Genomic DNA, 16,998 nt, shown 5'->3' on the forward strand with positions numbered 1-16,998 from the left:
ACTTGATGCAAGAAGATGCAAAGTCAAATTGTTCAGGGCAAAGACTGTACAGGGAAGGGTGGGAAATAGGGCTATTTTTGCAACAGAGCCTTTTCTTCACAGAGTGTATTAAATAAATGCTAGCTGCTGTTAACTGAAGAACTCCAAAACTCAGTGGTTAATCAATCTATTTTTTTATTCACACTGTAGTCCAGGGCAAGTCAGTGGGGTCACTCTGCTCCAGAGTCTGTCGGAGACCAGGCTCCTTCCATCATAGGCTCTGCCCACCTCTTGGTCCCCTGAGTCCCCTCTGTTGAGCCAGTGATGTTGAAAAAAGTGAAAACCACAGGTGGATAGTTTTTAAGGTTAGGCCTGGAGACTAGACACATCTGCTCATATGCCCATTGGCTACAGGTCAGTTATATGTCCTTATGAAATTGCAAGGGACAATAGGCAGCGTAGTTCAGTGGTGTGTGTAAGAACAAAGGGGAATAATTTTAGTGAGCAGTTAACCAGTCTCTGCCACACATTTTGGGGCATACTGTATCTGAAAGTACAGAGGGGTTATATTCTTCATTTCTTTGTTTATTGCCTTTCTTCTTCTGCTAGGATGTAAGCCCCATGAGTTTTATTCACCACTACTTCCCCATCATTTATCCAGGGGCCTGGATACAGTAAGCACTCAATAAATACATTGTTGAATAAATGAATGAAGAAATTCTAGTAACTTTCACATGATGGAATATTATGAACACACTAAAAATGGTATTTTTAGGGACCCAGGAAATTGCTTGGGGTGTGTATAATGGACACTTTAGTTAGGTAGGATTCAATATAAATTCTGCAATAGAACTCAATATGGCTGTGGCTTAAATTGAACTTTCTTTCTCCTACAGCAGCCTGAGTGTTAGCAGTCCAGAGCTGGTCACAAGGCTTCTTAGTGTCAGGTATTCAAACTACTTCAATTGGCGGCCCTGCCATCCCTAGACAAGTGCTCTGGCCTCTGTGGCCAAGTTGTTCCCACCCCATCTGTGGTCCAGGCAGTGAGGAAGAGAAAGAGGAAATGGAAACTCACTCCACTGCTCCTTCAGAGCACAAGTGAACCAAGAAACGAAGGCCTAGCTTTAGTGTCTAATTTATTCTTCCCTATGGATTTTGATGGTCATCTCCTTGGTTACTTTTCAGGGCAAGGAGCCAGTGTCTAACAGTGAGGGTAGATCACAGGTGGGTAGTCAAAGGGAATAGAGCTGCTCATTCCAGGTTAACGCAAGTTGTTTGCAAGTTGATTGGCAGAATGCAAATTCACATACACAGTGTGGTCAGAAATATGTAAAAAATATTCCCAGGAAAAAAATCATAAGGGAAATATAGCTAAATAGAGGTTGTCTCAAAATGGTTGAATTTTTCCTTTTAAAATATAGTTTGCTATGTTTTATACATTTTCTATAATAAGCAGGCAGTAGTACCAGGTATTTTAAACACCTTTAATTGTGAAATATAGCACATCTACAGAGAGAGAAACAATAGAGATGCACACAATATGGGATCATTCTAGAACAAACATTGAGATATCAGAGTGATCAGGCTGGGCTGGGGAGCCCAGAAGGCTGTGGGATGCCAAAGAAGGTACTTGATTGAGCAGGGAGAAAGGAGGCAGGGAGGGAATTATCAAGGAGAGCCTGAAGGAGGGGAGCCATCGGAACCATGATTTGGAAGGACGATGATTTGCTGGGCAACCATGAAATCACACTTTCTACGGACTGAGAGTTTTCATTTTAATGAGGAAGTCTGAACTGTATAAATCATCCCACCAAAGCATGATGATGATGATAGTAGTTAAGTGCTGCTGACCGTGTGTGTTCCACGCCTGGGCTGGGCTGGGGTATGCTGAGACACAGTGGTCCCTAAGAGAGCCTCACCCCCCATCAGAAGGCCCCCCCAGTCCAGTCAATGAGACACATTGTTGATCACTACAGGTTGTAATTCTGAATGTCTTGGGAAAGAAATTTTGGGGGTCTTGGGAGTATATTGCAAGGTGACCTGCCCTAGTCTGTGACAGAGATCAAGAAAGGCTTTCTTGATAAGGTGATTAACTCCAAACAAAAAAGACAGGAGGGGTGTTCTTGCAGAGACATGGCCTGCGCAAGAGCCTGGCAGCAAGGAAGCCTGGGGAGAAGAGCAGGAACAGTGATGGTTAACATTTTGTGTCAACTTGACCAGGATATGGGGTGCCCGGATGTTTGGCTAGATATTATTTCTGGTTGTGTCTGTGAGGGTGTTTCCAGATGATATTAGCATTTGAATCAGTAGGCTGAATAAAGCAGAGTGCCCTCCCCAGGGTGGGCAGCATCATTCAATCTTTTGAAGACCTGAATAGAACACAGGCAGGGAAAGAAATAATTGATGCTCTGCCTAAGGAGCTGGGAGTGCAGCCAGTGCACTCCAGACTGTAACTGTACCACTGGCTCCCCTGGAACTACACCATTGTGCCTGAAGACTTGGACCAGGACTTAAAAACCACCAGCTTGCAGACGACAGATCATGGAACTTCTTAGACTCCATAATCTTTATAATGCATCTCTTTTCCCCCCACCTCACTCTATATATTCCATTGGTTCTATTTCTCTTGAGAACCCTAACACAGGCAGTGGAGGGACAGAAATATGGATTAGTCATCACATAACTATTGGGCATCAACCATGCTTCTCTTTAGACCTGGCTCTGCCATTCCTCAGACAAATGACTCTACCTTTCTGAACCTCCACTTCCTCACAGGTTGGTTCCTTTCTCGGAGGGTTGTGAGAAGCCTTGCAATATATGCATGTAAGGCAGTTACCCCAGCCTGTTCCACCAAGTCCTCAGGTGTTAGCTGGGGTAGTTATGACAATTTTGAGTTTAGTAATTGGTGACACTATAACATTAAGGTCATTGAAGCAGCAAATTGTTGAGGATTAAAAGTGTGAGCTATAAAACCAGCCTTCCTGGGTTCAAATCTTGACGCTGGCTCTTATTAGCTATGTGATCTTGGACAAGTAATTCCATTCTTTCTGATTTCCTCATGGGCATGATAACAGCATCTGCCTGCATCAGTCAGAATAGGCTAGGTTACACTGTCATAACAAATGAGCCCTAGATCTTAGCAAACTATTTATTTTTATTTCTTATTCATAGAAAAAAGCAGATGTCCTCCAAGGCATGGCTCAGTAATTCATGTGGCACCTCTGTGCCTGCATAACTCCAATGTTCCCTAGGCAGGGAATGAGAGCACGGAGCATCCTGCACTGACTTTTAAATGCTACTCTTGGGAAGTGATACTCTCAAGACTCCCAAGTACACTTTATTGACCAAGGAAGTCAACCATGCTTGAGGTCAAAGGAGTCTGGAGGATGGTAAAAGACACTTGCTGTATTATCTCACTGACGCTGAAAATTCAATGAGAAAATGCACACAAAACATTTAATTCATTCAACAAAGATTTATTGAGTACCTAAGATGTGTCGGGCACTGTTCTAGGAACTGTGTACACAGAACAAGACAGACAGAAACCCTTTGAGGAGCTCATATTCTAGTGAGGGAGATAGAGAAGAAACTGGATAAATAAGTCACTATACAGTGTGTTAGCAGGTGATGACAGACAAAGGCAGTGGCGGGGGTGGGGGGGGTTGTCTAGGAGGGAGAGGGAGAAGCTGGAGGCTGGACCAGGGTGGAGCTGTAAAGAGTTTAGATTCTATGGAGTCAGTAAGGTTACTGATAGGTTGGTGTGGGTGTGAAAGACAGGTCAAGGACAGCCCTGGGGAGTTTGGTCTCAGTCACTGAAGGAAGGACAGAGGTGCCATTAACCTAAACACAGAAGTGTGGGGAGAGAGGTTTGGGAGGAAGGTCAGAAGCTCAGATCAGGATGAGGGATGTGTGAAGCTTGGGATACTTCTATCCCACATCCTAAGACCCCCATGGAGACAGTAAATAGAATGAGGTTGTAGGAGCCTGGAGATATCTGGGCTGAAAATAGACATTTGGGTGTTGAGAGCCTAGAGATGGAATTTAAGCTGTGTGTGATGGGGGAGATTCGCCATGGTGTGAGTGAGGAGGACCAAGGCCTAAAACGTGTAGCTGGCCAGGCAGACAGACCAGATGCTGAGTGCTCTGAGATGGCAGTGAATGTTAGGAGAAAGTACAAGTTACAAGCACGTAATTGAAAGCCTCACCTAGTCTCATTCTTGGGTAGGGGTGGAGACAGGGAGGGCTTCCTGGAAGAGGTGACTCCTGAGTCAACCTCCAAAGCTTGCATAGGTATATAAGCAGGCAAAAAAGGCAGGAGTATTCCAGGGAGAGGGCCCAGCCCATGCAGGGGCCTGGCGGCAACTGAGCCTGGATGAGAGCCAAGAAGCTGCTCAGTCTGGCAGGGAGGGGTCAGATTAGTCATCGCCAAAAAAGTATTGGCATCAGCCTGGTTCAAACCTGGTTCTGCCATCCTCTGTGACCTCAGGCAAGTGACCCTACCTACACAGCCTCTGTTTTCTTTCCTGTTAGTTCCTGCCTCATGGCCAAGGCTTATGTAGCAGATCCTTGGCCTGGCTGCAGTTGCAGGTTTTGTCTGTTGTGATCTTGTTATTTGAGCTATTATCACATTAATTATCCAAGAGTCAAAGTAGTAGTTAAGTTTACAGGCTAGGGAGTTTAACCTCAGTGAGTTTACTATTTGTAAAGTGTAAATACTATATAGCATCCATCCCACAGGACTGTTATGAAACTCATACAAGCTGATGTATGTAAAGTGCTTAGAAGAGTGCTTGGCAATTATTTTTATCGGTATTATTGAAGAATGAGCAAGAGGCAACCACCGAGGAATCCAGGTGGGCTCCTTGAGGGAACAGGATAGCAGCTACTGTTTACTAAGTGTTTACCACTTACTTGTGATAGGGGCTAATGAGGGGGCTATGGGAACCCGTTCCCACTTTACCGATTAGAAAATCATTGCTTAGAGCTCAAGTATCCCACAGCTTAAATTAAGGAGCAGATCCAGGATTCAAACTCAAGCTCAGCCAGCCCCCAGTAGAGACTCTAAGGGCCAGACTGCTTGGGAACCAGATTTAGCTCCTTCTGAGGAGCCCCGAAAAAAGCCTCCAAAGACGGCTTCAGGTGCTGTTTTTCCTCCCAGTTTCTGCAAACATCCCCCGCCCTCCAACCCGCCCCATTACCCTATCTTGGGAACCTCTAGCCTCAAAAAACAGGCCGTGGCCAGGGGACTCTTCCTCCGTCCAGGGCCCTCGTTAGAGATTGAAGACTGAGGCGATACTTTGGGCCCGTCCAGGAAAACGATTCTGGAGACCCTGAGCCAGTGGGTAAAGGTGTGCGGGTGGAAGACGCACAAGGCAGCTTCACAGGCAGCTAAGTCCTACCCGCAGTTTGACCTCTGTCGGCTGCTGTAGAACCCCGAAAAATCTAGTCCTTGCCACAGATGCTGGCACGTGTCCCAGGACTGTGGGCCAAAGGGAAACTCGGGGTCTCCAGGTGATGTGTGTCACGACAAAGACAGGATAGGGGCCGAGTGCCAGGAGTTCCTTTTTCAGTGGACCTAAAATCGCAACCGGGACGAAAATTCACACAACACTAGGAAGCGACTCGGTCGCGGCGATTGCCCCGGTGATTTCAGGATTCTCGTGCCCAGGAGCCACCACTAGGGCAGGACGCGACCTCACACCTGTTTGATCTGGGCGGGGTTGGAAGCCCCAGGGCCGGAAGCATGCCGGGCGGACCGGCCGCACACCGCCTGTTTCTGGAGGTGGGGCCGCCGCGCGCAGGCGCAGTCTCATGCCGGCTCTAGGACCGCGCGGAGGCAGGCTGGGCGGAGCCGCCGCCAGACCCACTGGAGACCGCCTGAGTCACCGGCCCCGCCCTACCCCGCCGGACGCAGCCAGAGGCCCGGGAGCGGCTCAGAAGAACGGACCCGCGGACAAGTGATCGAGGCGGTGAGCGCCCGACCCGGACTCCCCTGCACTCCGTAATCCCGGCCCTTGCGCCCCCCACATCCGATGAGACCCTCAAGTCCCGACCTCAGGGGTTCCTCATATTTACGGTCTCAGATTTGAGCTCCCAGACCTGTCCGGCCCTCTTTATCCCGCCTTTGAGGGCTCCTCCGCCCTCCGTCTCAGAATGTAAAATACGAGCACACGGATTTGAGGGGTACCCTGTAAATTCTAACCTGGTGGGACTTCCCGAACTACAGTTTAGACAAGTGTTTCTAATTCTAATGGGGACCCCATTATCCTAGGCCCCGGGCTTCACCCACGATCGTAGACCGAGCCCACAGACCCAGCGGTGACACTGTAATCCCGCTGCCGGGAGTAACTAAACTAAACCCTCACACCCACATTCTGGATTTCGTCAACTCTGGCTGGATGGCCCTAGGGGCCTCCAGCCCGAGAATCTCTGCTCAGATCGACGCCCCTGACCCGCCCAAGACCCCTAAACCCAGTTCTGGGACTCTGGATCTCAGATTCGAGCGCCCAGACACGCCAAGGTTGCATTACACCAGTTTGGGGCCCCATCTTAAGAACCCTTCCCGACCAAGTCTCATGCCCTTAAGGATGCCTATGCGCACTCAGTCCAGGGTCCCTCAGGCTAGACGCAGGACCCTTTGGCCCCGGAGGGGGTTTCAGACCTGATCCCCCGTCCCTAACCCATCCGTCTGAGAACTACCTTCCCCCAGAGCCCAGGCCCCATCCCAGATAGACAAGACGCAGCCGGGGTACTCCCCCACGTCCAGCAGCCAGAAACGCGTATTTTGGTGGGGAGGGGCGGGCTCAGGGGCGAGGCGAGCCCCTGACCCCTTTTTCCCCGCAGGAATCGAGCGGCAGCCATGTTCCTGGTTAACTCATTCTTGAAGGGCGGCGGCGGCGGCGGGGGAGGCGGGGGCCTGGGCGGGGGCCTGGGGAATGTGCTCGGAGGCCTGATCAGCGGGGCCGGAGGTGGCGGAGGCGGAGGCGGAGGCGGAGGAGGCGGCGGTGGCGGCGGAACTGCCATGCGCATCTTGGGCGGGGTCATTAGCGCCATCAGGTGAGGCGGGGCTTGAATTGGGGAGGGGCCTGGCGGCAGTGGAGGGTCCTGCAGGAGAAGAATGGAGTAACCTGTACACTGACCTGAAGTCAGTTGAGCTGGTCCGGGCCTGGGCTGGGAAGCGGGTCTTGAGGGGTCGGGCCGTAATGAGGCTGATGACAGTTCCTGCGGGCCTGGCTTGACATGCACGTAGTGTGATAAGCGGCACTGTCGGATGGGACCCGGTGGGCTTTGGGAGGTGGGGCTGGGGGGTGGGGGTCTTCCGCTATCCCGGAGACAAACGTTAAGGGGGCGCAGCCGATGAGGCTGGGTGTCACTTCATGGGGGCGAGGCTTGCCTTACCGGTGCGGCCAGGCTGGAGAAGGTGCATCAATGAGGAGGTGGGCCCAGAAGAGGCGAAGGCCTAATGGGATAGGGGAAATGATTTGAAGGGGCTGGGCCTGGCGGGCAACTAGATGGATTAAAATAGAAAAATACCCTGATGGAGGTAGGGTAGGTTGTGCGTAGGGGACTAATTAACCTTGGCAGTGGTCCCTCCAAGGGGTGGGGACTAACGGAGCTGGGGTGGGATGTTGGGATGACACAGGCTTCAGGAAGCCATAGCGATGGAGTAGTGATGGAGTAGGTTCCTAGACAGATGGGACCTGAGGAGAGTGGGGCCCGAGGAAGCAGGGGCAGAGCTTCAAAGAAGCGAGCCCTCCACGGGGCTGGGTCTACTGAGGAATTGGCCATTGGGCAGGCGTGCCCAGGCAGGAGTAGGGTCTACCGTGGGGGTGGGCTTATGGGTTTCCTTGCTGGCGCAACCAGGGAAGCAAGGATATGGACATGTGAGGACAAGGACAGATGGAGAGAGGTGGAGGAAACCGGGAGGGTGACCGACTCGGGTTTGGGGGATTGGGGTTGCTCGTTGGAGGCCCCGCCCCTTGGCACTAACTACCCCCATCTTCCCTCAGTGAGGCAGCTGCGCAGTACAACCCAGAGCCCCCGGTAAGCCCCCCTGGAAAATGGGAGACTCCTCGTCTCACTCCAAGGCCTTTTCCGGCACCCATTCTTACCCCTTTGTAGAAGTCACACCCCTCTTCCTCTTACTCCTTTCATTAAGTCTCTCCTTTGCTGTGACCTTAAACACAGCCATGGGTCTCAGCTACACCTACTCCCTCTTCTCCTGTTGCCTCTCATTCCTTCAGTCACCTACCACCTAGCTCACTCTGACTTTCCTGCCTAGGGCTGTCCTGGCCAGGGCACCCCTACCCCTACTTGCTCTGAGTCTTCTCCCTCTGCAGCCCCCACGCACCCATTACTCCAACATTGAGGCCAATGAGAGTGAGGAGGTCCGGCAGTTCCGGCGGCTATTTGCCCAGCTGGCTGGAGATGTAAGTAACCCGGGGCGCCGAGCCCTGTCCTAACCCTTACATGCCTTCCCTTGGGCTGCCCTTGCACATGCACACTTACCAATTGCAATCCCAAAGTCCCATCCTTCTTCCTGACACTTCTCCCTTTCTGTCACCCCTGACCCCACCCCTAACTTCTCCCCACAGGACATGGAAGTCAGTGCTACAGAACTCATGAACATTCTCAACAAGGTCGTAACCCGACGTGAGTTACTAGGGTCAACACAGGCACGTTTAGAGGCACAGGGACTGGGGTAGCTGTGACTTTTGGCTTCTGACCTTTCAGCCTGTCCTCCACAGACCCTGATCTGAAGACTGATGGTTTTGGCATTGACACATGTCGCAGCATGGTGGCTGTTATGGATGTATCCTTGGGGGCCGTCGGGGGAGGCTTTGGGAGAAGAGAAAGTTTTCTAAGAGCATGATTGGAACAGCCAGGGTGTATGTAGCTTTCACACCTGCAGATGTACACAACACACACCCTCTTGTGGACATGTGACAATAAATTACATCAGGTGTCACAGCAGGCACCTTACTTCACAGCCACCTGTTAGGGACAATTATTGTATCCATTTTATGAGTGAAGAAACAGACTCAGAAAGAGGCATTGATCTGAAGTTATAAAGAGTTAAGTGGCAGGATGGGAATTTGGACTTAGGTCTTTTCAAGCTTATAACTGCCATGGGTATGCTTGCATATATACATACATGCACACATATACAAGGGCATGTGTACACCCATAAACACATGAAGCACATGAAGGCATGTGCACAGAAAACATGTATTTGCACATGGGCCAGTTGGTAGCTGATCTTGGATATGTGCACACTGAGCATATAGGATGATGCAGACACACACATACATACCTGTCATGTGATCACACATATGTGTTGCATAGAGCTAAACAATCCTGGTTCTTACTCTTGGCAAGGGCAAGGTTACTGAACCTCTCTGTGCAATTTGCCTATCCATAAAATGGGGTGAATAATAGTGATACCAAATTGGTGCTACATGCAAAAGGTTTAGTAGGGCACACAGTAAGTGGTCTGTATGCATTAGTGGTTCCTGTGATATTACTCAGGTATATTTTCAGCTTTGAATCTGCTGCTTTCTCTGTAATGGGAATAATACTGGTGAGGCTGGTGTCTTGAGGGTTTAGTGAGAAAAATGTTCTGAGGAAGCTTGGCACTGTCTTGTTTGTACTAGGTAACTTGGTAAGTCTTGCCCATTATTTATTGAGAATTTATCAGATGAGCTAAGGGCTTTATCTCATTCGGTTTTTATCACAAACCTAGCAGGTATTTACTGTCATGATGTTATTTCCTTAGAGGTCTAAGATACCCTTGTTTTTTATATGTCCTAACAATAATGAAATTATATTGTTATCAAGAATTTTGTAAGTAAGGAATTAGTTAACTATTTTTAGGTGGAGCATTTGTAGTTTGGAGAAGTTTAATATGATTCCCCATGGTAATAGTTAAAAAGAGTCCTTATTTAGAACTATAAACTTTGTATGGGTAAAAAGAAAAATAAAACCACACCCAAGGTGACATGACTGGGTTGGGAAGGGAGCTGGGGTTTGAGCCCAGGTTCCCTTGCTTGGCCATGGTCATCATCCATACAGTGCACACATCTGGGTACAACCATCACCCTGTCCTTAACACCCTCCTACCAGAGCGACACCACAGGCAAGCTGGGCTTCCAGGAATTCAAGTACTTGTGGAACAACATCAAAAAGTGGCAGGTGTGTGGCAACTTCAAACTCTTAGCACAAAGACCCCCAAACCATGGACGTGCCATGCCCCATGACACACAGTTGAACCCTGACTTCCCTGTCCCCACAGGCCATATACAAACAGTTTGATGTTGACCGGTCAGGGACCATTGGCAGCAGTGAGCTCCCAGGGGCCTTTGAGGCAGCAGGTGTGACTGGCAGGGACATGGTTGGGCTGGGGTTGGGATTGGTGAGGCAGCCCCCAGTGAGCTGGCCTGAGCCCGAAGCCTGGGGCTGGGTGTGGGTTGGGCTGTGTGGCCCCCATACCTGAGAGCCTAAGCCACACCATTCTCAGGATTCCATCTGAATGAGCATCTCTACAACATGATCATCCGGCGCTACTCAGATGAGGGAGGGAACATGGATTTTGACAACTTCATCAGCTGCCTGGTCAGGCTAGATGCCATGTTCCGTGAGTGACCCTCTGTCTTCCTGGATGGGGATTTGTCTAACCTACATGGGTCAGAGTCTCCCCTGAGCCTGAGGTTGGCAGTGGTAGGCACACGGCAGGGTTAGGTTTGGGGTTGTCAGGGTTACTGTTAGGAGTTAGGAGGGTACATGTGAGGGATGAAGTGGCCCTAGTGAGAGGCTGGGGACAGGCGTCGCTGAGGGAACAGCCTGTGTGAGGGCCTAGATGGGAAAGAGGAGCTGGTGCTTTGGGTGTTTTTTGTTGCACTCAGTTGAGAGTGCTGAGGCGGGGCTGGGGGAGACATAAGGCTGGGATTGTGCGGGCTGTTGTGAACATGATGTACTAAATCCTTAAGACCACCCTGGGAAGTGAGAATTACTGCCCCCCATTTTGTGGAGAAGCCTAAGGGTTCAAGGAGTCAAAACTGCTTGCTCACAGCCACTTGACCAGGAGGTTCCAGTGCCGGAATCTGAACTTGGATCTGAGAGAGTGGAATGAAAGGAGGCAGGAGCAATGGCCATGGTCAGGCCAAGCATGTCTGGAAGGTCAAGTTCAGGGGTGCTCAGATACTACTGGGGGCAATGCAGAGCCACAGCAGGTTCTAGGCTGGGGAGGGATAAGGTCATGTTTGGCTTTCGAAAGATCCCTGGCCTCCCAAGAGTCCAGCATTAAAAGCATGGATAGAAGAAGAGGTAGTATGTCAGGAACATGAAAGGGAGGTGGAACTAGGTCAGATGATACCAAAAGTCATATATGAGGAGGCCCAAGAAATGGCCATTGGATCTACCAGCAAGAGGGCCAATAGTAACTACAGCATCCAGGATACAGCATGTGGGCACCTAAGGGTGGTAACTGGGCAGTAAGTGAGAGAGAAGAAGCAAAGACAGTGTAGGCACATGTTTGCCTAGATGTGCCTGTGAGTGGGGAACAGGGAGTCGGGTTTCAGAGCAGGAGTGGGGGCCATGCCAGACTCTAGGGGCAGGAAGTGGAGGGTGTGGAGCTTAGAGGTTGGTGGGAGGCTGGGGCTTAGGCAGAGAGTGATGGGAGGTGGTGTAGGTCAGTAGATAGGCCAATATTGAATAGGTAACAGTCTGGGTTCCAATCCCAGTTTTCACACTTTCTTGCTCTGTGACCTGGGGTACATTACTTCACTTCTCTGTGCCTTGTTTTAAAATGACACTTACCTCACAGAATTAGATTGAGTCAATACATGGAAAGCACTTTATACAGTGCTTGACACATTGTTAAGTACTCAAAAGTACTAGCCATTATTATCGTCATCCCATGTATTAGTATAATATTTTTATTCTAAAAGCCAAATACCTCTAATCCTTCCCTCTCCCTAGGTGCCTTCAAATCTCTTGACAAAGACGGCACTGGACAAATCCAGGTGAACATCCAGGAGGTAAGAACCCCCATCCTGGGATGTGGGTGCCTAGGAGGGATCCCGCCCGAGGCTCATGTACCAGCTCAGCTTGGGCTCCCTCCCTCCTTTTTCCCAACAACCCTGGGTGAAGGCAGAGAAGGGCATCAAGTGTTCCTAGGTCCCCGGCTCCTCACTCTGCCTTCCTCTCCCCAGTGGCTGCAGCTGACTATGTATTCCTGAATGGGAACCCCGGACCCACCCCCTCGTCACCTTGCTGTAGGAGTCACCTTGGACTCTACGGTCTCCTCCAGGGCTCATCCTGTCTCCAGTCATATATTCCTGGGTCCTGCTGACCCACAGGCCTTTGCATTCTCCCAGCCCTTGGCACTCAGCTTCTAAGTCAGCAGCCAGAGGCCAAAATGCCCCAACATGCCAAGCCTCAAGTTACCCCTGGCTCTACAACACTGTAACACTCCCTGCCCCAAGGGTCACCCCACTCCCAGCACACCTACTCCATAACCCTTCTCCTGCACCTGTGCCAAGCCCAACACCTGTGTTGCTTCCATGCCCTAAGAGCCCTTCTCAGTTCCGGGAAGATCACTCTAGTCCCTACACACCGTGGCACACCCTTTCGCAGTTACTGCCCAGGCAGCTGAACTCCAGGCCATTAACAGGCCCATGCACCCCACTGCCTACTGTAATCTGCTCCCAGCCTGCCAGGCCCAGGAGGAAATAAATGCACCCCAGTTGCTGCTCTCCCTGAGGTTTACTGCCTATCCAGCTCTGTCCGGGGCAGAGGGAATCTGGTTCTGGGGGGCAGGCTGGCGGTACTTTTGTCTGTTTCTATGTTTATCCCAGACCTGGATCTTTATATCTTCTAGTCCTTTTCTTGTCTTTTTTCTCATACTGGATTCCGGTTGAGCTGTATCCTCATTATTGCTGAGATCCCTCACAGATCCTGTGGAGGCTGAGTCTGGGACCCAGGAGCCCAGGCAATCTGTTTCTGCTGCAAGGCTGAGGGGAGATGTCCGTGCCACCCCTGGCTCTGTTCCCCAAGGCCATGTTTGCCCCTCTGTCAGCTCTTTGAATGCATCTGTCCTCACTTACCTCTGTTGTGTCATGGACTCAGCATCTTCCTTCCCACCCTCAGGCCTTTGCAGGGCCTGGGGCTTGCCATCCCAGGATACAGAGGTCCTGTCCCACTTGGGAATGCTGTTTGGAGTCCCTAGCCCCTCCGGGAGGCCTGAGGCAGTCACATCCTAGGAGTAGCCCTGTACTAGCATGAGGGACTCAGGGCTGGGAGGGGCTGTCCAGAAGGCAGAGATCCTTTGCTGGTGGGAAGATGGGCAGGGGGCACACACACAGACCTGAGCTGGGCTCGGTTACCCAAAAAGCCATATTTATTGATGCTTGTTCAGGTCCTGCAGACTTGGGCTCACTTCTTGTGGGGGAAGGAGGCCCAGCCAAGGCAGTACAGACTGTAGACAGTACCTAGGGAGGAAGTTGTGGGGAATTCAAAATAGGACCCCAAACCCCGTTGCCTCCTTGAACCCCATCTCAAGTTTTTAAGTACCCCTGCAGGCTCCTCAGTTGTCAGCCTGGATCCCAGCTCTTTGGGCTCCAGCTCCATTATTCCCGAACTGGACTTAAGGTCGCGGGAAGCCCCTACTCTTGATCAGGAGCAGGCTGCCAGTGTCCTCTCCAACTCCTGTCTGGGCCCCAGATCCCCTCCTGGGACAGAAGCCCAAGCCCCAAGGTGCCCCGTCTATTTGCCAGCCCAGACTCCAGAACTCTCGGCAGATGGGGCCAGCTCAGAACCCTGTCCCCTCCCTAAACCTCAGCTGGGAAACATGCCCTTGCTCCAGCTCCAGGCCGGTGGCCTCCTGCAGTTCAGGGAGAGCCCGTCTGCACTCACCCCCGAGACACAGCGTCATAGTCAGTCGGTACAGGATGTTGTCGGTTCCCCCGCCTTTCAAGTGCACTGGGAGGTCATTGTCCGCCTGAGTGTTGAAGGCGTCCCATGAGAAGGGTGCTGGCTGCTCCGTAGGCTGGATGCCCCGCCTCTCTGTGCCCCCTTCGGGACTCAGCCTGCCCGGGGTCCTCCCCTCGCCCCACCCACGCCCCGCCTACCTGGAAGAGTTTTTGTTTCTCAGCCACACGGTTCTCAAAGCGGTTCCGGGCGGTTGAGCTGAAGGAACGAATCAATGCCTGGGAGACCTGGCAGGGAGGGGGTGAATGGGCACTAGAGGCACCTGGAAGGGCATCCCGAACGGGGTCAGACTCGGGGCAGAGGGTGTTGAGCTCTCTGAGGGCCTATCCCCTTGGAAGCCCCTCAAAGGCAAGATCCAACTGCCAGCACAAGTAGCTGAAGGGGCCCTGTTAGGAAAGGCCCAGAAGAGTCGCCTGGCTTAGAACGTCTGTCTCAGGGGTTGCCAAGCTGTCTGTAGGGTATTGGGAGAGGAGCTGACCCATACGGGAGACCAGTTCTGCGTGTCCAAGTCCCGGGATTTGGGGGCGGGGGTTTCTTGGATTAATGGGAGGAGCCCAGGTCCTAGGAATGTCGGTACTGGATCCGGGGTGCCTAGCGGGACTTTCGCATGGCCTAAGAAGTCTGGGAGAGGGGCAGGGGAGCTAAGTTCCCAGTGTCTAGGTCCCGAGGGAGCCCTGGATGAAGGGCAGAAGCTCAGACTCTGGGCTTTGGGCGGTGCTAGGGGTCCCTGGCTCTCTCAGAAGCTCTTGGATTAGGAGGTGGGGGGCCGGAACCCTGAAGGGGGCTCTGCGTTCCAAGGCCCAGGTCCCGGAATGTTTAGGGAGTTTCGCATTGAGGCGAAGGCCTCCGGGTTGGGGACCCGGGCCCGGCCTGTGGGGGGCCCTCACCCGCAGGGCCCTCATCCTGCGTCCTCTTCTTCGGCCGGAGTCAAGTCCTCAGCCCAAGGACAGAAGGCGCCCTCCCCCCTCCCCCGGCCCGGGAGCCCCAGGCCACGCCCCCCGCGCGCCGCCACGCTCCGGTCCCAGAGTCATCAGGCGGGGGACACCCGGCAAAGCCCGCGGACAGATCCGGGCTCGTGGGAGAGCCGAGACGCTCCAGCCCTTTCCCCGCGCCAAAAGGCTGGAGCGCCCATCTGTTGCTCATCTGGGAATTTAAGCTGGTCCAGGTGGTGAGGGAAGGGAGTAAAGGAACTACTTTCTGGTTTGTTTCTGCGTTGATACCCGCCTACGGCAAGTTCAAGCCCTCCCCCAGGTCTCTCGGTACTCGCCGGGGCCGGCAGGTATTGGAGAGCCAGTTGAGGCGCAAGTAACTGGATATTTGAATTCCTTCTTCTATCTGTGTAGATTGGGTGATTGTACCTCTGAGCCATAGGTATGGTATCTGCAAAGTGGGGCGAAGTCAGGATATTCTTCAAAAGTTTGTTGAGAGCGTTAAATGAGCTCATAAGAGAGCATAACTGAGCTAAAGTTACAACTCGACTAGTAACTATTCGTAACTGAGCTAATTACTACACAAACAAGATTTTCACCATTTTCTAGCAGTAAGGTTTGATTTAAAAAATTTTAACAGTAACTTTGAAGATATAATCGTCTTTATTAAACGATTCATGAATTGGTTTCCCATCTAGCAAGTAGAAAGGAACTCTGTGGAGCTGCAGAAAAGGAAAGGTTTTTAAAGGCAGAAAGGGAGCAGAAAAAAAGGAAATTATTAGCAAAGAATGCACTGTTTTAGGCAAAGTTGCCTTCCTAAGAGGAACAAGAAGTGGATTACCTCGTAGTGTTAGGCAGGAAATCCCAGTTTGGCGGTTAAAATTTCATTCCTGGGGCAGAGGGTTGCAACTACAGTAAGGTTAGATGTTACGTCTTGGTTTACTGATAGGAGGCCATAAGTGACTTCATTTTGAGCCTGTGGTTTTCTTTTTAACAGGTTCCTATATCAAGTATTTTTGTATTTAATTACTTCTCATTTTATCATGGAAAATTTCAAGCATAGTGGAAAGCAGAGAAAGACATAATTAACCTCCATCTTGGACTCATCATCTGCTTTAACAATTGTCATAATTTATAATAGAGTTTTTTATGTGTCTTCCCCCACTCAACTCTTTTTTTTTGTTGGTGTATTTAAAAGCAAACTTCCAACATCAAATTTCACATTTACATATGTATCTTTAGCAGATAAGGACTTAAAAAACCCAACAACCTATAATTTAGGGGTTGAATCTTGGATTAGAAAAAAAATCACTAAAAATGTTTTTCCTTTGATTAGTGGGACTGAGTGAATTTTAAATAAGCTGTGTGGATTAGACAATAACATTGTATCCGTGTTAGTTTCCTGATTTTGATAGTTGTACAGTGGTTATGCAACCATGTCCTTATTTTTAGAAAATGCATGCTAAAGTATTTGGGAGTAAAAGAGTATCCTATCTGGAAGTTCCCCTTAGATGGTAATAGAACAAAATTATATATTCATGTCTATCTAATTCTGATTCTAATGTGCAGCCAGGGTTGAGCACAGTTGCTCTAATGGTTTTAGCAAGCACTGATGATCCTGGCCTAGTCTTGAAAGGTTTTAACAATGTCTTTTAAGAGGACTTTTATAACAATTGAATTCCCTTAACACTTTCAAACTATACTTGTAAAAATTTAATATGTTAGATTTTTCCATTTAAGAACCACAGTAGGCTATTTAACAGATGAATCTTTCCTTGATACTTCATATAAAGTTTGTGAACTTAAAATTATAAACTTATAAATGTGGCAAGTCTTATATTCTGTTAGTTGTTCCAATAGGGTACATAAGCAGTAAGATTTCAACTAAGAGTAAGTCTTAGTCACTAGCTGGTTAACAAAAAAAGTTATGCTGTGGTTTGATTGTCTTACTTTTTTTTCTTTTTCCTTTTTTAATTAAAGTATTATTTAAATACTCCTTTACTTAGTATTTCTATACTCAATGTTTATTAATCAATTCAGAAATTTCCCAAGGTTAGTTGATGTTACCTACATTGTAAGATGCTCAGTGTCACACTGTCAGCTG

General features: G+C 50.1%; 2 protein-coding genes across 2 annotated transcripts; one reads left to right on the top strand and one right to left on the bottom strand.

Annotated features, from left to right (window-relative positions):
• Nucleotides 1–5,828: 5,828 nt before the first annotated feature.
• CAPNS1 (calpain small subunit 1) lies at nucleotides 5,829–12,738 on the top strand. Its single transcript, XM_036929002.2, has 11 exons — nucleotides 5,829–5,948; nucleotides 6,823–7,035; nucleotides 7,989–8,022; nucleotides 8,319–8,408; nucleotides 8,574–8,631; nucleotides 8,727–8,791; nucleotides 10,102–10,170; nucleotides 10,271–10,349; nucleotides 10,496–10,612; nucleotides 11,956–12,014; nucleotides 12,189–12,738. The coding sequence occupies exons 2-11, from the start codon at nucleotides 6,839–6,841 to the stop codon at nucleotides 12,213–12,215; spliced, it is 795 nt and encodes a 264-aa protein (XP_036784897.1). The 5' UTR covers nucleotides 5,829–5,948; nucleotides 6,823–6,838; the 3' UTR covers nucleotides 12,216–12,738.
• A 617-nt stretch (nucleotides 12,739–13,355) lies between these two features.
• LOC118933978 (cytochrome c oxidase subunit 7A1, mitochondrial) lies at nucleotides 13,356–15,006 on the bottom strand. The gene is made up of 4 exons (XM_036929003.2): nucleotides 14,853–15,006; nucleotides 14,106–14,192; nucleotides 13,891–13,975; nucleotides 13,356–13,466 (listed from the first exon to the last, which is right to left on the bottom strand). Exons 1-4 carry the CDS (start codon nucleotides 14,865–14,867, stop codon nucleotides 13,411–13,413), a joined length of 243 nt encoding a protein of 80 aa, XP_036784898.1. The 5' UTR covers nucleotides 14,868–15,006; the 3' UTR covers nucleotides 13,356–13,410.
• Between the last annotated feature and the right edge of the window lie 1,992 nt (nucleotides 15,007–16,998).

The sequence above is a fragment of the Manis pentadactyla genome, chromosome 15, assembly GCF_030020395.1.
Source record: "Manis pentadactyla isolate mManPen7 chromosome 15, mManPen7.hap1, whole genome shotgun sequence".
NCBI classification, from domain to species: Eukaryota; Metazoa; Chordata; class Mammalia; order Pholidota; family Manidae; genus Manis; species Manis pentadactyla.